The 22287-nt window shown below is 43.0% G+C and overlaps 1 protein-coding gene across 9 annotated transcripts in view; it reads left to right on the forward strand.

Moving 5' to 3' along the window:
* The window catches only part of MLLT10 (MLLT10 histone lysine methyltransferase DOT1L cofactor), a 258622-nt gene that overhangs the window by 151124 nt on the left and 85211 nt on the right, over positions 1–22287 (forward strand). For 8 of the 9 annotated variants that reach the window (XR_008843863.1, XM_056519263.1, XM_056519266.1 and 5 more), the window contains 2 exons: positions 6370–6465; positions 20310–20571. Coding sequence is in view for 8 of the 9 variants with exons in the window: in XM_056519263.1 (XP_056375238.1) it covers positions 6370–6465; positions 20310–20571 (358 nt within the window). In the remaining variant the exon portion in view is untranslated. The remainder of the gene's footprint in view (positions 1–6369; positions 6466–20309; positions 20572–22287) is intronic. The other variant, XM_056519264.1, reaches the window with a different exon arrangement.

The following is a 22287-nucleotide window of genomic DNA, read 5'->3' on the forward strand; positions in this document are numbered from 1 at the left end:
GGGGCACCGAGGAGGTGTCCGGGAGGCGGTCTCACTGACTTCTTCATGCCCAGCCCGAAGTGATTCATAGGTTTGATCCTATTTTTGTATAGAGAGGGACCTGTCATTGCTGTGTGTATAAGGCTATTGTATTGTTCTTAGTGACTGTTCAGATCGTGGTTTTGCTATCAGCAAGTACATTTGAATGCTCAAAAAACATATAGAAACTTATTGCTAATTGTACAAATAGACCTGACCCGGAAAAGCTTACTGCAATAGTGTGTAATAATTATGCTTTGCCTCGTTTATATTTATATACTTTTTTATTGAATGGAATAGTGTAGCAGATCACGCTTATCTGTCCTTCATGAAAAACATATACCTGACATATGTGGGAAATGCATGAAAACATAGCTTTTTGTTTCCATACTTTTATGTATTTTTTCTTTTTTAAAGGGGTACTCCTTTGCTCAACGTTTGGAACAAACTCTTCCAAATGCTGGAGCAGGGAGCTCGTGACATCATAGCCCCACCCCCTTATGCCGTCACACCCCGCCCCCTCAATGCAAGTCTATGGGAGGAGGCGTGACAGTCATCACGCCCCCTCGCATGAGGGGGCGAGGCTACAACGTCAAAAGCTCCCGGCTCCAGCGTTCGGAACAGTTTTGTTCCAAACGCTGAGCAGCGGAGTACCCCTTTAACCTCTTAAGGATGCTGCGCGTACCTGTACGCCCTGAGCCCAGTCCCGGTATTTAAAACGGGGTCACGCCATGACCCCGCATCATACCGGGTCTGTCCCGGCGGCTTATGATAGCCGGGACCCTGGGCTAATAGTGCGCGGCACAGGTCGTTGTGCCGCGCGCTATTAACGCTTTAGAAGCATCGATCAAAGTTGATCGCATCTAATGCGAAAGTAGAAGCTTCCTGGCAGCTCAGTCGGGCTGATTAGGGCCATTGTGATAAAATCTCGATGTCCTGATCAGCTAGGATGCAAGTGGAGGTCCCCTTACCTTGCTCCGTCGCGTCCGATCGGCGTTTGTTTGCTCCAAGCCTGAGCGACAGGATTGAGCAATCAACCCCCTATAACGTTGATCCATGCAAAGCTATGGCTTTGCAGGGATCAGTGTAAAAGATCAGTGTGTGCAGTGTTATAGCGCCCTATGGGAGCCATAACACTGCAAAAAAAAAAGTGAAAAAAAAAAAAAAAGTTAATAAAGGTCATTTAACCCCTTCCCTAATAAGTTTGAATCACCCCTTTTCCCATAAAAAAAAAACCTGTGTAAATAAAAATAAACATATGTGGTATCGCCGCGTGCAGAAATGTCCGAACTATAAAAATATATTGTTAATTAAACCTCATGGTCAATGGCGTATGCACAAAAAAATTCCAAAGTCCAAAATGGCGTATTTTTGGTCACTTTCTATATCATGAAAAAATGCATAAAAAGCGATCAAAAAGTCCGATCAATACAAAAATGGTACCGATAAAAAATGAGCCCTCATACCGCCCCATACGCGGAAAAATAAAGTTATAGGGGTCAGAAGATGAGTATTTTTACCATATAAATTTTCCTGCATGTAATTATGATTTCTTTGGGAAGTACGACAAAATCCAACCTATATAAGTAGGGTATCATTTTAACCTACAGAATAAAGATAAGGTGTCATTTTTACCGAAAAATTTACTGCGTAGAAACGGAAGCCCCCAAAATTTACAAAATGAAGTTTTTTTTTCTTCAATTTTGTCGCACAATGAATTTTATTTCCATTTCGCCGTGGATTTTTTGGTAAAATGACTGTCACTGCAAAGTAGAATTGGTGGCGCAAAAATTAAGCCATCATATGGAATTTTATGTGCAAAATTGAAAGCGTTATGATTTTTAGAAGGTGATAAGGAAAAAATATAAATGCAAAAATGGAAAAACGCTGCGTCCTTAAGGGGTTAAGTAGAAGAATTAAAACATAGAAATGCGTTTCTCTATCGGCTCCATTGGGGGACACAGACCGTCACCTCCTAGAGACAGCAAGATACACCCACGGTCTGTGTCCCCCAATGGATCCTTCGAGAAAGATATTTTACGGTAAGTGTTAAAAAATCTCCTTTTCTCTATTGGCTCCATTGGGGGACACAGACCGTGGGTTTATCTTGCTGTCCCTAGGAGGTGACGGTCTGTGTCCCACGGTCTGTGTCCTCCAATGGATCCTTCGAGAAAGAGATTTTGCAGTAAGTGTTAAAAAAATATCCTTTTTGTTTGCATAAAAACAAAATAAAAACAAAGATGTATCCATAAGGTTGTATATGTTTGTTTTTGTTTTATGTTTACATTTCACATTTACGATAAACATGCATCAAAGTCGTGATGTTAGCAGCCCCTTAGTTATAGCCACAATAACAGTACGGTGATCCCTCAACTTACAATGGCCTCAACATACAATGTTTTTATCTCGACCATCGTAACTTGAAACCAGACTCAACTTACAATGTACAGACAGTCCAGATCTGTGAAACATGTCAATGGCTGGAAGAACCGACCAATCAGAATGGGCATTTTACTGGTAAATCACCTGTATTACTGAAGTGCATGCACTGACTGGTGTCTGGTAGTGCCCCCCTACAGTACAGGGAGGTATTACATGTCCTGTACTACTCTTTACCTGTATTACTGAAGCGTATGCACTGACTGGTGTCTGGTAGCGCCCCCTACAGTACAGGGAGGTATTACATGTTCTGTACTACTCTTTAGCTGTGCCAGGTTTAGCTTTTCTTTTGGACACCAAGTATGGGCGGCTCCATTTGGGACACTGGGTGTACTGTATAGGACCCTGAAGAATCTCCTGTCCCCTACATAAACCATTATTTCCCAACCAGGTGCCTCCAGTTGTTGCAAAACTACAACTCCCAGCATGCCCGGACAGCCAACGGCTGTCCGGGCATGCTGGGAGTTGTAGTTTTGCAACAGCTGGAGGAACCCTGGTTAAGAAACACTGACATAGACAGTAATTTACAGCTCCCAGCAGATCTTTCTTACTTTTATATGTAAGGATTTGCTTTATCTATATTAGTTATCTACTTATTTTTCTTTAATCCTCACTTTTTCATATTTTTTGGATGACATTTTGGTGGCTTCAGAACCAATTACCAGGTTTCCATAGAGTTCTGTTCTCAACATACAATGGTTTCGACATACAATGGTCGTCCCGTAACCAATTAATATTGTAACTTGAGGGACCACTGTATGTTTTTTATATACATTAGGTGAGGTTACTATCCAATTGTACAGGAAGACAAAAAGATTTGTCTGGCACTCACTATCTCATTGGGGGAAATGTATCAAAACCTGTCCAGAGGAAACGTTGCTCAGTTGCTCATAGCAGCCAATCAGCTCACTTCTTTTATTTTTAACAAGGCCTCTGCAAAGTGAAAGAAGCCATCTGATTGGTTGCTATGGGCAACTGGGCAACTTTTCCTCTGCACAGGTTTTGATAAATCTCTCCCATTGTGTAGTAAGAAAACCACGTGGAATTGTTAAACACCGTAGAGAGGAAAGGATGACACGTTACATTTTTTGACCCAGAATTCCCTTTCACATTTAAAGTAATCGCCGTTCTCCCCAACCCCAGCGCTCCAGGCTTCCTGCCAAAGAGCTTCTAAGGCCTTTTGCTGTAAAGTTTTCAAATATTTTACTTTATTTATTTATTTATTTATTTATTTTTGCCTTTGTTGCTAAACAGTAACTTGCTGAGTTTGTACCCTTATTAATTCTTCGTGTTATCATCCCTGAAATATAAAGAATTGTCGCTGTAGATTATTCCCACCATGTTTGCAACCTGGGCTGATATATAGAATTTAAAATCCTAGAAACCATTTATGCTGCAGAAGAGCCATGTGTGTCCTTAAATAAGCGATGGTTAGAACAGACATTTAATAGTCCCAGGAAACGTCTCCTGAGATCTAAAAGCCAAAAGGTCGGTTAACTATCAAAATTGCCCCTGATATTTAATAGGGTGGATTGTTTTTTCTCAAAGCTGAAATAGTCCATCTGTCAGCATCGGTCTTTCCGTAGGGTGTTTTCTCTTCTTCCTTTGTTCTAATAAAAATATCTTGCCCTATTTTGCAGATGTGTTGCAGATTATTTCCTGTAAATTTTTTTTTTTTGGAAAAGTCTTCTACAATACTGAACACACATAACAGAGAGAAAAAAAATATATATTTTTGACTTTGGGTTCATTTGATTAATTTCAGCATGTAAGAAATGTTTCATTGTTCAGAAACCAAAATTAGGTGTATTCCTACTAGGAGCAAAGCTATCTACACCATTGGCAAGAAAATGGTAATAATGAAGAAAAAAAATTTGGCACACAATTTTTGCATCTTTTTTTTATTTTTTATTTATAATTTTTTTTGCAACATTTACAGGCTTCTTGCATGGCATTTGTTCCAGGTATTTTTTTTATTTATTTTTATTTTTTTATTTTTATTTTTTTGCAACATTTACAGGCTTCTTGCATGGCATTTGTTACAGGTATTTTTGTGGCATTTTTTAATTTGTTGCTGTGGTTTTTTTTCATGTTTTTTTTCTCTTCAACAATGGCATTTTATGTTTTGGAAAAAAAATGCCAAAAAAACCTTGTATATAGACACTATTAAATAATTTGCTATAGACCCTTAAGTATCAACTAACCAGAGGGATTTTTGACCAAAAGCATCAACAAAATGCTATGCAAAAACTATGCAAAACACTGTGTGACTCTTATCTTAAGGCCCCCATTTCAGAGGAGGCTGGGACAGAGAAGAATTTTATATTTTCTTTAGAGATAAAAAAAAAATACTGCCGCCAGAGGAGGAGGCTCAGTTTCCATTTGCTCCCTATTGAAATCAAGTGCATGCTAGGTTGAACTGTGCATGCATGTGTATATGGGGGACGGTACAAATAGCTGACCGGTGTGAGGGTGTATGGGCACCTTTAAAGTGTACCTTTTAGTGTTTTATGAAAAATGTACTATTGTACGAATGAAATTTATCTAAATAACTTTGATTTTAAAATTCGTCAACGGAATAGCTTATAGACCGCTCTTTCTTCCTGCACCCTGCTGTATATAATTCAGCATTAGGGGACAGAGCTTTTCACTGTCTCCATAGCACCAAGCACTAGACCCAACGCCATAGAATTATATTACGCTGCATCAGAAAGAAAAAAAAAATCTTCTCTTGCATTATAGCAAGACTGAGTACTTCACAAAAGCAGCCCTGGTCTAAGCAGTGAACTGCTGGTAATAATGACAAGCTACAAAAGTGACAGCACCATAGGACAACTTTACAGGTGGACAGATATAAGGAGGGACAGTCTTGATTTTACATTTCAAACACAGCAAAGACCCTCTGGAAGAGGAAGACAGGCTCAGAGTGAATGCACACAGTCCTGGGTTTCTCTTCTGCATAGCACTAGCCAAGCCTCAATTTTTGGCTGTGTGACCTGTGTCACAGCCAAAGTCCCTGTGACTCCATAGCCTTTACATAACATGGCCACTTTCTAAAGTAATAAACGCCGATATCACGTCTTTTGCCTGTGTACATAAGTAATAAAATAAACTTACTATTTACAATGCACCTAAAAAAGGGCACAGAAAAGCAAAACCCCAACTGCAAATGCATTAATAGATCTATCCCAATGTATGGATTATTGAAGTCTGACAAGGCAATCTAGTCCATTTTGTTTTAAAGGGGTACTCCACTCCTAGACATCTTATCTCCTACCCAAAGGATAGAGGATGAGATGTGTGATCTCGGCTATGGCTCCCCAGACATCCGCTGCACGGAGCAAACTTCGCTTTGTGCCGGATGACTGGTGGTGTGGGACAGAGGCTCGTGGTGTCACGGCCACGACCCGCTCGTGACATCACGACCACGCCCCCTCAATGCAAGTCTATGGGAGGGGGACGTCACGCCCCCTCCCATAGACTTGCATTGAGGGGGCGTGGCCATGACGTCACGAGCGGGTCGTGGCCATGATGTCACAAGCCTCAGGCATTTCACCCTCTAAACGAATGCCGGGTGCAGCAGGGAGGTCCCCAGCGGCGGGACCCCGCGATCAGACATCTTATCCCCTATCTGTTTGGATAGGGGATAAGATGTCTAGAGGGGGAGTACCCCTTTAAGGCAGATACTGATAACATGGCCTAAATGTGTGTGTGGTTTAAGGTTTCACAAGCAGCACTAAACATGTGCACGGCTGGAGACCGGCATGCCTTCAGCACAATGGTCATTAGCTATCTCTGTTTTATAACAACATATATATGTACATACACAATAAAATCAATCAAATATTGAGAACCTATTTGTTTTTTGAAGCCGCTGAATGAATACTTACGAATTTCCCTTATTTGTTTCAGAAGCATAAGGAGAAGGAAAAGCACAGACAGAAATCCAGAAAGCAAATGGAGCCTTTGGCATCATTAGTTCCCTCTCTGACTGTGACTACTGAGAAGGTGAGGCCACCGCCGCGCTCCAGGACACTAATGAGACCCCGGCACCTTGTAGATGTGACATTTAGGCTTGGACAGGCTGTGTATACATGACACTAAGGCTCCGGTGTGCTGACATTATAGTGACAATTTTATTTACATTTTTAATATTTTTATACTTATTTACTTTTCTGTAGATATAGTTCATAGTAAAACACAGTCATTGTAGGAACAGTAAATGTTTGTTACATCAGTGCGGAAAAGATTATAAATCTAAAAGATTATAAAAGTTGCATTCCCTCCCCCCCCCCCCCCCCCCCCCCCCCCTTCCTAATGCTAGTAATGTCTCCTGTGTTTGGTTACTATGCATTAGCTCAGTTAGCAACCTCGTGATTGGAATATTTTATTTTATGTGTTAAAGGGGTATTCCGGGCAAAAACATCTTATCCCCTATCCAAAGGATAGGGGATAAGATGGCTGATCGCGGGGGGGCCTGCTGCTGGTACCCCCCACGATCTCCCTGCAGCACCCGCATTCTATGCAGAGCTGCGTCTCTAGTTTCCGGGACTGGAGACTTAAAGGGGTACTCCGCCCCTGGCATCTTATCCCCTATCCAAAGGTTAGGGGATAAGATGTTAGATCGCTGCGGTCCCGCTGCTGGGGACCCCGGGGATCGCCGCTGCGGCACCCCACCATCATTACTGTACAGAGCGAGTTCGGGCGATACAGGGGCCGGAGCATCGTTACTTCATGGCTCCGCCCCTCATGACATCACGTCCTGTCCCCTTAATGCAAGTCTATGGCAGGGGGCGTGACGACTGCCACGCCCCCTCCCATAGACTTGTATTGACGGGGGCGGGCCGTGACGTCACGAGGGGCAGAGCCGTGACGTAACGATGCTCCGGCCCCTGTATTGCCCTTCATTACGTGCAGAGCGATCTCGCTCTGCACAGTAATTATAGCGGGGTGCTGCAGCAGCGATCCCCGGGGTCCCCAGCAGCGGGACCCCGGCGATCTGACATCTTATCCCCTATCCTTTGGATAGGGGATAAGATGTCTAGGGGCAGAGTACCCCTTCAACGTAATGCCACGCCCCCTCCATTCATGTCTATGGGAGGGGGCGTGATGGCCATCACGCCCCCTCCCATAGACATGAATGGAGGGGGTGTGGTGTGACGTCACGTCCCCAGTCCCGGAAACTCAGAGGTTTCTGAAACTAGAGACGCAGCTCTGCATAAAATGCGGGTGCTGCAGGGAGATCGCGGAGGGTCCCAGCAGCGGGCCCGGAATACCCCTTTAACACTCGTGTAGGTAATGTGTAGGGATGCTACTCTTGTATTACTAATATCAAGTATGCTGTTAGGCCTCATTTACATAACAATACTGCAGTAGGGTGAAAATGTAAGTGTTACTGTGAATTAGAAATGGAAAAAGTTGTTGATTGCATCGGGTTTCACTCCTGAGACTGTCTGGGATCGAGAGTTATTAGCCGGGAAAGCGGTCGGCATTACGATCCACTCCCCTTTTTTGTATAGAAGTCTGTATCTTTCCAGTGGAGATGAGGAAAAGAGAAGACAACTTTATTTACTTTCATTTAACTTGTTTTGGGGTGACACGGGATAAAGTGAATAGATTTAATCGGGCCAGGGGGGCAGAGAACAAAATCTGGGCAATTGCTAGGACAATTTTACTACAACACGAAAGTGATGCTCTGGAGCCCTAACCTAGATCATAGGGGCCACTCTGCTCTCTACAGCGGCTGTAACACTTTCTTTTCCCAGAAAAGCAAAAAAATTCATTTTTTTTTAAATTGTTGACCTACATAACTGCCCCAGAGTGATTTTATGCACATGATCCTTCATACAATTACCATCCCCTAAATATATATCGACAGCGCCTGTGTAGATTAGATGTCCGGTGGGGTTGTCATGCCCACTCCGCTTTGACCTTGCTGTTGATATTAAAGGGGTACTCCGGTGAAAACCTTTTTTCTTTTAAATCAACTGGTGGCAGAAAGTTAAACATATTTGTAAATTACTTCTATTAAAAAATCTTAATCCTTCCAGTACTTATTAGCTGCTGAATGCTACAGAAGAAATTCCTTTCTTTTTGGAACACTGATGACATCACGAGCACAGTGCTCTCTGCTGACATCTCTGTCCATTTTAGGAACCGTGCATAGCAGATGTATGCTAAGGGCAGCATGGTGGCTCAGTGGTTAGCACTGCTGCCTTGCAGTGCTGGGGCCTTGGGTTCAAATCCCACAAGGACAACAATAAATAAAGAGTTATTATTATTATTATAATGACGTCAGCAAAGAGAACTGTGCTCGTGATGTCATCAGAGAGAATTCCAAAAAGAAAAGAATTTCCTCTGTAGTATTCAGCAGCTAAATTCTTTTCTTTTTGGAATTCTCTCTGATGACATCACAAGCACAGTTCTCTTTGCTGACGTCATTATAATAATAATAATAACTCTTTATTTATTGTTGTCCTTGTGGGATTTGAACCCAAGGCCCCAGCACTGCAAGGCAGCAGTGCTAACCACTGAGCCACCATGCTGCCCTTAGCATACATCTGCTATGCACGGTTCCTAAAATGGACAGAGATGTCAGCAGAGAGCACTGTGCTCGTGATGTCATCTGTGTTCCAAAAAGAAAGGAATTTCTTCTGTAGCATTCAGCAGCTAATAAGTACTGGAAGGATTAAGATTTTTTAATAGAAGTAATTTACAAATCTGTTTAACTTTCTGGCACTAGTTGATTTAAAAGAAAAAAGGTTTTCACCGGGGTACCCCTTTAATGGCAGGTTTAGAAGGGACGTTGGTGAAGCTTGCTGCATCAGTCATTCCCTGTGTGCGTGTGTATTGTGCAGGGGTGGGATGCAGAACCATACATGAATTCATGAGACCCCATTTTCCCACAAAAAAGAGCAGCGTTTGTTATTTAGGGAGAGCGGAATATATTTATATTTACAGGAAACTATTCTTTCCAGTCTTATACTGGACATTTATTCTCCTGAAAAATTACATTGCGTATATTTTTGTTATGATTATGAATGATGTTTATGTGACAGCAGAGCCACATTCTAAGTGTCTATCATAGACTAAAGGAGTTATCTAGCCTTATTATTATTATTATTATGTGCTAGGCAGGAGTACAATAAAAAAAACATACTTACCTACCACTGATCCCCCGCAGCTCCTGTTTGCCTCCGTCTAATCCCTTGATCTTCTCTCTTCTTCCAAGACAAGCGCTTGTATTAAGACCTTCTTGCTTAGCCAAACACTGGCTGCTGTTGCGTCCTAGTGATTGGCTGAGCTGGCAGGTCGTGACCAGTGCTCGTCTTGAAAGCAGGGAGAAAATCGGAGGAATCGAACGGCGAATGGAAGCTGTGGGGATCTATGCTTGATAAGTACGTTTTTTTTTTATTTCTATTTTTCCATTTGCTCCATCAACATATTTAACTTTTTTAAAGCCACAGCCAGTCACCTTTGCCGGCTGCATCTTATTCTTCCCATGCAGAAAATCATGTGCATTTGTAATAGAAGGACAGGAGGAAGTAGAGCTGTTGACTGAAGAGATACGGACACCTTTAGACTTTACCACAGTGTTTGTTCTGATAAGGCAGATGCTCCTGCAAAATGACTAGTACAGCATTACAGTGAAAGGTGACACTAGAAGATAGAGAAGACCATAGCAGCTCAGCCTCCTCTCCCCTGTAGGATTACCCACAGAGGTCACAGAGAATGCTTACAGGCCTGCACCATTCAAAGAATAGGGTCTGGACATGTTCATTCTGTCTATTGGGCTTAATGATGAGCATATTACTTAATGTTGTTAAAAAACCCGATCAGACAAGTTGGCTGCTCCCATAATAATGTATTTAAAATAAAATAAATTACAATCAGAAAACAAAAACAAATAAAAAAAAACATATTTCAGTATCTCACTCTTGTTTTAGTTAAAATAAATTAAAAATGTCAACAATAAATTCACTTTAAAGTATGATCCCAAACAAGCAATATAAGGCACATGGCCAGATGATTATGAATACACACAACAGTATATACCGTATATACTCGAGTATAAGCCGACCCGAGTATAAGCCTAGACCCCTAATTTCAACCCAAAATCCCAGGAAAAATTATTGACTCGAGTATAAGCCTAGGGTGGGAAATACATCATCCCCCCCTGTCATCATCCAGACCCGTCATTAACATCCTCATCATCATCACCGCCTATCATCATCCAGACCGTCATCATCATCACCTGTCATCATCCCCTTGTCATCATCCCACACATCCCCCCTTCATCATCCCCTTGTCATCATCCACACCCCCCTTCATCATCCCCTTGTTATCATCCCCACCCCTCTTCATCATCCCCTTGTAATCATCCCACACACCCCCTTCATCATCCCCTTGTAATCATCCCACACACCCCCCTTCATCATCCCCTTGTCATCATCCCCACCCCCCTTCATCATTCTCTTGTCATCATCCCCACCCCCCTTCATCATCCTCTTGTCATCATCCCACACCCCCCCCCCTTCATCATCCTCTTCTCATCATCCGCCCTCAGTGGTCTTCAACCTGCGGACCTCCAGAGGTTTCAAAACTACAACTCCCAGCAAGCCCGGGCAGCCATCGGCTGTCCGGGCTTGCTGGGAGTTGTAGTTTTGAAACCTCCGAAGGTCCGCAGGTTGAAGACCACTGCGGCCTTCGACATCATCCAGCCCCCTCTCACCCCCTTTAGTTCTGTACAGTACTCGCCTCGGCTCGGTGCTGGTCCGGTCCTGCAGGACTGTCCGGTGGGGAGGTCGTCCGGTGGGATAGTGGTTCCGGGCTGCTATCTTCACCGGGGGCGCCTCTTCTCCGCGCTGCGGGCCCGGAATAGAGGCGTTGCCTTGACAATGACGCAGAAGTACGTTAGCCATGAACGTACCTCTGCGTCGTTGTCAAGGCAACGTGACTTTTCTGGGGCCGGGCCCGAAGCGCTTAGAAGAGGCCTCCCCGGTGAAGATAGCAGCCCGGAACCACTATCCCACCGGACCACCTCCTCTCCGGACAGTCCTGCAGGACCGGACCAGCGCCGAGCGGAGGTGAGTACTGTACAGAACTAAAGGGGGTGAGAGGGGGCTGGATGATGTCAAAGGCCGCAGTGGTCTTCAACCTGCGGACCTCCGGAGGTTTCAAAACTACAACTCCCAGCAAGCCCGGACAGCCGATGGCTGCCCGGGCTTGCTGGGAGTTGTAGTTTTGAAACCTCTGGAGGTCCGCAGGTTGAAGACCACTGCGGGTGGAGAGTTCACTCGAGTATAAGCCGAGGGGGGTGTTTTCAGCACGAAAAATCGTGCTGAAAAACTCGGCTTATACTCGAGTATATACGGTAAGAGGTAGCTGTCCTATTCTTAGCATAATGTGCATGTTTCTCAAGTTGGCAATATCATTGGCCGCCAGGAAGCTGAGATGCGGTACAGGTCACGCTGAGATAGAGGACGACCTCCTGGAAGAGCTCATTAAATATCCTGTTGCTGTATATTTGCACTGACTTTTTGAACTACCAACTTCACCCAAATCTCCCTTTCTCACACAAATTCCTTGATATCAAATTGTACTTCCCCCCCCCCCCCACTCCATAAGAGTTCTAATATTGGCTTAGAAATACACTGGGTGGTCAGTTATGTTAAGTGGCTTCTAAAGAAAATAAAAAAATCTTCGGTTTTCAGTGTTTTTCGCACACCTGTGTTTGAAGGAATAGGATCTCGGGAACATCTGCGGGCACAAAGGGGCCGTATGAACATAAGGGACTGAAAACTAAAACCATCAGATACAGGGTTGGCCGGTGCGAGGAATGTCTGTGAATGGGGCTAAACAAAATAATCTCACTGGTCAGAAGTCTTCATTGTTTAGTTGCGGAGGTCACTGGTGGTTTGTGCTGACATACTGGAGTGAGCGAGGAAGAGGAGAATCATATGGAATGTGTACATTGATCAGTATAAGGCTCGTCTGCCTCACTCCATGATGACCCGGGTGAGGATTGTACAGAGTCCTGGAGATGTCACACTAAATCTCTCAGCAGATATAAATGATCATACATCTTTATGTAGATGGTACTGCCATGTTTATTATTCCTGAAAGATGTAGTAACTGGTGACAGGAACAACAGGGTGTGTAGCGATGAGTCCAATAAAAACATGGAGGGGCACTTAATTTTCACCACAAGCCTGCTGGAATGAGTCCCCAGTACACTACAAGTGCCAGTCCTCTTTCCATTGGCTCCGTTATTAAAACTCATTTTTGCTATTGCACTCCTTTAGGGTAAATCAAATCTTTCTGTTAAATTTTTTTTTTTTTTTCCTATGTTTTATTTGTGTTTAAAAAAGCTGCCACTAGGTGTCTTCCTACTTGTTTTGAGCACATTTCCCTCATCTCTTGCACAGACTTTGGACTCCTGCTGGCCTGGCAGAAGTCCAAAATCAGGAATAACAGTCTGGAGTGCTGAGGGGTGTGTGTGCAGCCAATCATAGCTCATCTCGCACATTGAACTGCTCTGGGCTGTGTGTAGCAGATGAGGGAGGAAGTTCTCCCCTGTATGGCTTCAGATGATGTCACGCCTGCTGGTCAACGCCCCTTCCCAGTCTGTGAATCTGACTGAGACTGAGCAGAAAATACAGAGCAATATCAAGGTAGAAAACTAAAAAAAATAATAAAAATAAAGGCAGGGGTGGTTTATCATAAATGGGGCAGTGAACTGGGAGGATTATAACCTTTAACAAGATCATGAGAGGTACCCTTTCACTTTTTTTCTCTCCAAGATACACTGATGCATTTATGCATACTGACCTATTCTATGGATACTGCAAATGTTAATTCCTGGAAATCCTCATAAAATGCACTTTAGGTTCGGAATCAACTACGTCTTTTATAACCCAAGTATTGTCCTGTCTACAGATTTGCTGTATCCTCAGAAGCCACTAAAGCAATGGTCTCCAACCTCTGAAATCCGGAAAGAGAAGAGTGTCTGTCCAGCATGTTGGATGCAGAACACCAACATACGGTATACAAATGCAGACGCGTTTTGGATCCATTGGACCCTTAGTCATGGCATGCCCTGACTAAGCCTCCAAAGGATCCGAAACGTGTCGGAGTTTCTATACCTTATGCTGGTGTTATGATATGATACAATAAAAATTATTCTTTGACTGCATCCACCATGCTGGGCAGACAAATTTTCTCTTTTTGGGTTCCATTGAAATTGGCTAGAGATGCTGCTGGCCAGTCAGTGCTCCTATCTTCTGATTCGGTACCTTAGCGCAGTCTCTAAAGCAGTGTTTCCCAAGCAGTGTCCCTCTGGCTGTTTCAAAACTACAACTCCCAGCAAGCCTTCCCAGCTGTCCGGGCCTGCTGGAAGTTGTAGTTTTGCAACAGCTGGTGGCACACTGTTTGAAAAGCACTGGTATAGTGGATGGAAATACCCTTTTATTAGAAACAAAAACAAAGAAAACCCCTGAATTTAGAGGAAACTTCAATGTGAACCTTCAGGCCATGCACAATTTTAGGAGGAAGAATGATTCTTGGTCATGAAACCATTCAACATAAATACCAGAGAGCCATGTGATCTCTGCACCACAAAATCAGAGGATAAGTCATGGTCCATGGTGGGATATTTGAGGAATTTGAAGATTAAAGAAACATCCCTTGGTTTATTTATATAGAATATTTAATCTTTTATTTGCATTGATTTTTAACAACGAAGTTGATAGGGTAAAAGCACAGAAAAATCCATCACACATAGAACTGTGATTTATCTTATAGAAATGTGTGAATGAGAATTTCATTCATTCCCTTAAAGGGTTACCATGGAGGGATTTTTTATTTTTTTTTATTTTTTTTTAATCAGCTGGTGTACTTCTACATAAAAATCTTAATCCTTCCCAGTACCTATCAGCTGCTGTATACTCCAGAGGAAGTTGTGTAGTTCTTTTCTGTCTGACCACAGTTCTCTCTGCTGGCACCTCTGTCCATGTCAGGAACTGTCCGGCACAGGAGTAGTTTGCTTTGAGGATTTGCTCCTGCTCCAGACAGTTCCTGACACAAGGGTGGCAGCATAGAGCACTGTGGTCAGACTGGAAAGAACTACACAACTTTCTTTCCGGACTAACTTAGTACAGCGACTATGCAATATGTTGGCACTATATAGATAAATTGTCAAAACAGGGGCTCTCATCTGCTACTTAAATTCTGTTTAAATGTTGGTGTATAAATCTATGCAAATCTAGATATATAAATCTGGGAAAATGCATGTTACTTTATTTATTTAAGGGGTTTTCCAGGGCAAAACTTTTTTTTATATATCAACTGGCTCCAGAAAGTTAAACAGATTTGTAAATTACTTCTATTAAAAAATCTTAATCCTTCCAATAGTTATTAGCTTCTGAAGTTGAGTTGTTGTTTTCTGTCTAACTGCTCTCTGATGACTCACGTCCCGGGAGCTGTGCAGTTCCTATGGGGATATTCTCCCATCATGCACAGCTCCCAGGACGTGACATCATCATTGAGCAGTTAGACAGAAAACTTCAGAAGCTAATAATTATTGGAAGGATTAAGATTTTTTAATAGAAGTAATTTACAAATCTGTTTAACTTTCCGGAGCCAGTTTATATTTATAAAAAAAAAAGGTTTTGCCTGGAATACCCCTTTAACCTTGTGCACCAACAACCCCCCCCCCCTTATTTTCTTTTCTTTTTTTCTTTTTTCTTTTGCCACTTTCAGCTTTCACTTTTGGTTTTCTAGATTTTTACAATCCGAGTTATCAATTAAATTGTTCACCCTGTTTTTGGCACCTTTTCTTGCTGTGATTTTTTACTTTTAAAGAGGTACTCCGCCGCACACATTTTATCCCCTGGCCAAAGGCAAGATAGGGACCCCCGTGATTTCCGGCTTCCGCATTCGTGACGCCATACCACGCCCCTCCATTCATGTCTATGGGAGGGGGCGTGACAGCTAGTACAGAGCCGTCACGCCTCCTCACATAGACTTGAATGAAGGGGCGTGGCGGCTGGCATCGCCAGTCATTGGGAACGGAGCGTAGTTCACTCCGTGACCTGAATGACCGGGGTGCCAGCCCAGAGATCGCGGGGGTCCCCAGCGGCGGGACCCCTGCAATCTAACATCTTATCACCTGAGATGTGTGCGGTGGAGTACCCCTTTAACTGAGAGGTAAAATAAATTGAAACCTCCCTCTTTATGCCAAAGTTTCCCGACATGTAAAAACCACATTCATGAATAGGAGGGAAAACTGAATGGAAAATTCACTATGTAAAGAAATAAAAAAGTAAAAAGGTGGAAAAATAATAAATGAGGGCCAGTATGTTAAGAAGTTTAGTATGAATACTGCTGCAGGCTACACTTGTCCTGCCATCAAAAATAAAGGAAAGGGTGACGGACACTATCATTATTATAACAAAAAGTAGAAATTTTGATGGCACTCACCTATAAAAACATAAACTTTATTGCTTCATATTAGAAGATGCTGGCTCACTGCTGGACTGGAACAAAAACTTGTTTTTTTTTCCTGTCCAGCAGTGAGCCAGCATCTTCTAAAGTGAAGCAATAAAGTTAATGTTTTTATAGGTGAGTGCCATCAAAATTTCTACTTTTTTTTTTCTATTTATGAAAAGCTATTTATTGTATTTGGTGTGCACCCCTGTAGTGATTCCCGGCTCTCCCCAACTCACGTGGTAATTTTTACCAAATATTGGGCTGTAATTTGTGCCTATATGATGGTGCCACCCTGCTATTCCCCCAATTATATGCCTTTTCTATCATTATTGTTGTTGGTTTTCTAGCCTTAAATTTAGTTTTGTGTCCGGCATATGAGCGATTCAACTGGAGCCGTCACTCACTATCGCCATGTCAGATTAGTTAACAATCAAGAAGAAATGCCGACTGCCCCTCTTAATGTTTCCGTCGGCAGAGCTTGCGGCCGCCCCGGACTCTCATTTCGGATCACCTTGGTGTAATTAGGAAGGCGCTAAATGTTTTTATTGATTTGTGCTTTTATAATGTAATGACGGTAATTGGTCAGAACAGATCAGGACAAATTACGGTTATTGTGAAGTTTACTAGCAACAAATCCGTAACTGTGTTTACGCCGTTTGTCACTCTTATCGATTTGTTTAGAAGTTATTATTATTTGTTTTTGTTTCCATTTGTCATTTGTAATGAGTTACATTGTTTATTAACAAAATTGTCATTTAATTCTAATACATTACACATCTACATGCTACACATCTGCTTCATCTAATAAAGCTAAATAATTAATTCAGTGTGTTCCCCTCATATGTTTATGTTCTCAATGCATTACTATGTAAAATCGCCAGTGTGTGCCTGTTTGTCCTTTATTCTTCTTTTTATTACGTTTTCTTTGAATCTCTGTGTCACGCACTGCCCTCTCCTCTCAGGCCCTGCTTTAGACATAACACAATGTATGAATTTTACTTTGTGTTTTATGTTGCAATTTGTGTGAAAATATATTAGTATTTTGATGTTGAGTCTATTTCTACTGCGTCCTACTCCCCTTCAAAAACAATGCATCTGATGGAGTATTTAAAATGGTACTCCGCTGCTAAGCATTTGGAACAAACTGTTCCGAATGCTGACGCCGGGAGCTTGTGATGTCATAGTCACGCCCCGCCCCCTCCATTCAAGTCTATGGGACGGGGCGTGACATAGTCTTGCATTGAGGGGACATGGCGTGACGTCATGAGGAGGCGGGGCTATGATGTCACGAGCTCCTGGCTCCAGCGTTAGGAACAGTTTGTTTCAAACGTTGAGCAGCGGAGTACCCCTTTGAAGGGATACTCCGGCGCTAAGACATCTTATCCTCCGCTGCACAGCGTTAGAATCAGCCCCCGGAGCGTCCTCGCTCCGGGTCTGATTACTGGCGATCACGGGGACGGAGCATTGTGACGTCACGGCTCCACCCCCGTGTGACAGCTGTCACGCCCCCTCCCATAGGCTTGAATTGAGGGGTGGAGCGTGACGTCACACAGGGGGCGGTGCCGTGAAGTCACTATGCTCTGTCCCCGTGATCACCAGTAATCAGACCCGGAGAGAGCACGCTCCAGGGGCTGATTCTAACGGGGTGCGGCGTGGAAGATCACGGGGGTCCCCAGCAGCGGGACCCCCGCGATCAGGCATCTTATCCCCTATCCTTTGCATAGGGGATAAGATGTCTTTGCGCCGGAGTACCCCTTTAAAGCATTATTCTAATCAATAGATGCGGGTCCGACCTCTTGAGACGGCTTGTGGCCGATGGCAGCAGTCAGAAATTATTGCAGAACTCCTATCGGCGTTAATGGAATTTGCACGAACAGTGTGGCACCATGACCTGCATCGTTTCCATGCCTCTGAAATGACAGAAGCAGCATAGCTACCAATACAATGCTGTCTGCACAACTCTCATTAAAGGGGTACTCCGGTGAAAACCTTTTTTCTTTTAAATCAACTGGTGCCAGAAAGTTAAACATATTTGTAAATTACTTCTATTAAAAAAATCTTAATCCTTCCAGTACTTATTAGCTGCTGAATGCTACAGAGGAAATTCCTTTCTTTTTGGAACACTGATGACATCACCAGCACAGTGCTCTCTGCTGACATCTCTGTCCATTTCAGCAACCGTGCATAGCAGATGTATACTAAGGGCAGCATGGTGGCTTAGTGGTAGCTCTGCTGCCTTTCAATGCTGGGGACTTGGGTTCAAATCCCACTAAATAAATAAAGACTTGTTATTATTATTATAATAACATCAGCAGAGAGCACAATGCTCATGATGTGCATGAGAGTGCATTCCAAAAAGAAAATAATTTCCTCTGTAGTATTCAACAGCTAATAAGTACAGGAAGGATTAAGATTTTTTAATAGAAGTAATGTAAAAATCTGTTTAACTTTCCGGAGCCAGTTGATTTAAAAGAAAAAAGGTTTTCACCGGAGTACCCCTTTAACCTCTGGGGGAGTTGCAATGCATTCGGAAAGTCTTCAGACCCCATAACTTTTTTTTTTTTTTTACTTTTTGTTATGTTTCCTCCATCAATATGCACCCATAATAAGAACATATAGGGAGATTTATCAAAACCTGTTGACCAATTGTGTCCATAGCAACCAATAAGATTGCTTTTTTCATTTCTGAAAAAGGAAAGATGGGATCTGATTGGTTGCTATGGGCAACTGGTCAACTTTTCCTCCGCACAGGTCTTGATGAATCTCCCCCATAGAGTTTTACTAATTAATTAAAAATAAAATACATTACATTACAAATTTAGCTCTGGCTCCTCCCATTTGTCTTGATCATCTCTGAGATGTTTCTCCACCTTGATTGAAGTCACTTGTGGTAAATTAAGATGATTGGACGGGATTTGGAAAGAAATAGCCCTGTCTATATAATATGTCACAGCTTACAATGCATAGCATGGCAAAACTAAGCCATGAGGTAGAAAGAACTACCTGTAGAGCTCAGAGTCAGCCTTAAAGGGGTACTCCAGGGGAAATTATTTTTTAAATTACTTCTATTTAAAAATCTTAATACTTCCAGTACTTATCAGCTGCTGTATACTACAGAGGAAGTTGTATTTCTTTCTGAAATTCTTTCCAGTCTGACCACAGTGCTCTCTGCTGACACCTCTGTCCATGTCAGGAACTGTCTAGAGTACAAGCAAATCCCCATAGCAAACCTCTCCTGCTCTGGACAGTTCCTAATACAAACAGAGGTGTCAGCAGAGAGCACTGTGGTCAGACTAAGAAGAGCTCCAGAAAGAAATGCAACTTCCTGTGGAGCATACAGCAGCTTATAAATACTGGAAGGATTAAGATTTTTATATAGAAGTCATTTACAAATCTGTTTAATTTTGTGGCACCAGTTGATTTAAAAAAATGTGTTTTCTGCCGGAGTACCCCTTTAATAGCCTGTTTGGGTGTTTTTAGCTTCCGGACTACCCTCTACAGTCACAAGCTGGGACCCCCATCCTCGAAAGCGATGCAGGTCCCAGAGGGGCAACTCATATTGGACATTTATGACTTATACTGTGGCTTTACCCTTAATGTCCGGATGGGGATACACGTTTTAAAATTTAAACAAACAATTTGGGCATTTCCATTATGTGTGAACGAAGCCTTATACAAAATGTGATGCCAAATCGGTATTAAATGATAGGAAAAACAAAAACAAATTTTAACCATATACATGGAGGTACTGTCTGAGCCCAAAGAATACTATAGAGATGTGTCATATGGCTGTGCGTACGAGTCTTAGGTTGGTTATTTTAACACAGGGACATTATTAGTAAGACTCAACGTATACGATCCCAAAATAGTAAGGCTGGGTTCACACCACGTTTTGTTAAATACGGTTCCCGTATACGGCTGGGAGGAGGGGGGGGGGCTTAATCGTGGCACCCACACTCAGCCGGTCGACCACGTTTTTGCCTACGGTCGGGAAACCGCATACGGCCGAAAACGAAGCCGACCGGAGGCTGCGGTTCACTCCGGTCGGCTCATAGACAAGCATTAAATACGGTTCCCGAATACGGCTGAGTGCGGGCGCCGCGATTAAGCCCCGCCCCCTCCTCCCAGCCGTATACGGGAACTGTATTTAACAAAACGTGGTGTGATCCCAGCCTTAAAGAGCTGCAGCTTACTCCTTGGGCAAGTATTTCTTTGCTTTGAGTCCAGGTCGTAAAGTGAATTCTATAGTCGCAGCATTATTTTTAACAGGTTTATTATGTGTGCAGTTATCCTGCAATAAAACGAATCGCACCTTGTTGAACTAATTAAACGTATTTACCCCCTTTTGTACCTAACTTTTTCAGTCGTACACCTGCGGCACCAACAACAACAACTCGGTCACCAGCTCAGTAAAGCGTTTGGAGGAAACTGCGGCGCGGTTCACAAATGCAAATTTCCAGGAGGTTTCTGCACATCCATCAAGTGTGAAAGATGCCCTGGAAACACGAATGTCAGAGGGCAAACCCAAGAAGACTCCGGGTCACAACTCCATTCAGCGTGGCCGAAAGTCCAACAGTGGCCGGAATACTACTGGTCCAGCCGCAGCTACCAGCCCCTTCCAGCAAGGTTAGGAAATGTGTGAATTATGTCCTTTTAGCTGAATGTACATAGGCTAGGATGAGACTGATGATGTGCTTAGACTAGTGTTTCCCAACCAGGCAGCCTCCAGCTGTTGCAAAACTACAACTCCCAGCATGCCCGGACAGCCAACGGCTGTCCGGGCATGCTGGGAGTTGTAGTTTTGCAAAGGCTGGAGGCATACTAATTGGGAAACACTGGATTAGACTTAGGTGTAGCAGAGCTGAATTTTACTACTTTAAAGGGGTACTCCCCTGGAAATTTGAAAACATTTTTGGACATGTGCTGAGACCCCGACTGATGGTGAGAATGAGCAGGGAGAGAAGCTGTCTGTGTCTATGAGACCAAGATGGCCCCATAGACTTACATTATGAGTACGTACAGGTCACATGACCGAAAGCCGGGAGAGCATATGTGCTTAATGTGCACGTCTCCTGGTTTGTTCTCTTAAAGGGGAACTCCGGTGGGGAGGTGAAAAAAAATTCAAATCAACTGGTGCCAGAAAGTTAAACAGATTTGTAAATTACTTCTATAAAAAAAAAAAAATCTTAATCCTTCCAGTACTTAATAGCTGCTGTATACTCCACAGGAATTTCTTTTCATTTTGAGTTTCCTTTCTGTCTGGCCACAGTGCTCTCTGCTGACACCTCTGTCCATTTTAGGAACTGTCCGGAGCAGGATAGGTTTGCTATGGGGATTTACTGCTACTCTGTACAGTTTCTAAAATGTACAGAGGTGTCAGCGGAGAGCACTGTGGTCAGACAGAAATTAAATTTAAAAAGAAAAGAACTTCCTGTCGATAAGTACTGGAAGGATTAAGATATTTTTTATAGAATTAATTTACAAATCTGTTTAACTTTCTGGCACCAGTTGATTAAAAAATTTTTTTTCCAGTAGAGTACCCCTTTAACGTGTGTATTTCAATAGCTCTGCATGAACATATTTGCAACTAAAGAAAACCTAGTACCGATTGCCAAATCTGAGTCACAGACAGCAGCGATTGATTGGTTTTGTCTAGAAAAAGTATTCCAAGTTCTCCCATTCCCCGGTAAGGTCTGGTATGACTTTTTCTAAGGAATAGGAACACTTGCAAAGGGGAACTACTTTTTCGAGACGATATCATAGAGATACGGATTCTGCAATTCATTCTGTAAAGTTTTTTCCCGTCTACCTGCAACCTGAAACCACGGATGACGCGTTATCTATCACTATCCTTATAATAAACAAGAATGGCGGCATTAGAGAGGAGCGAACTTACAGTAAATTCGATTCGTCACGAACTTCTCGGCTCGGCAGTTGATAACTTATCCTGCGTATTTTAGTTCAGCCTTCCGGTGCTCCGGTGGGCTGGAAAAGGTGGATACATTCCTAGGAAAGAGTCTCCTAGGACTGTATCCACCTTTTCCAGCCCACCGGAGGACCTGAAAGCTGAACTAATTTATGCAGGAAAAGTCATCAACTGCCGAGCCGAGAAGTTTGTGACGAATCGAATTTACTGTAAGTTCGCTCATCTCTAGTCGGCATCTGTTCTCCCGGCAGTGCCTGTGGCAGATAAGTGGACTACTGGGGATCTTCTGTCTGGGTTGAGATGACAAACTCGGTCCTGCCACGCCACACTCACATAGAAAGATGTTGCTACACCTCGAAACGCGTTTGTGTATGATTTTGGAAAATAAACCAGATTTGGGTATCACCATATGGCAC

This window comes from Hyla sarda, chromosome 5 (assembly GCF_029499605.1).
Source record: "Hyla sarda isolate aHylSar1 chromosome 5, aHylSar1.hap1, whole genome shotgun sequence".
Lineage (NCBI taxonomy): Eukaryota > Metazoa > Chordata > Amphibia > Anura > Hylidae > Hyla > Hyla sarda.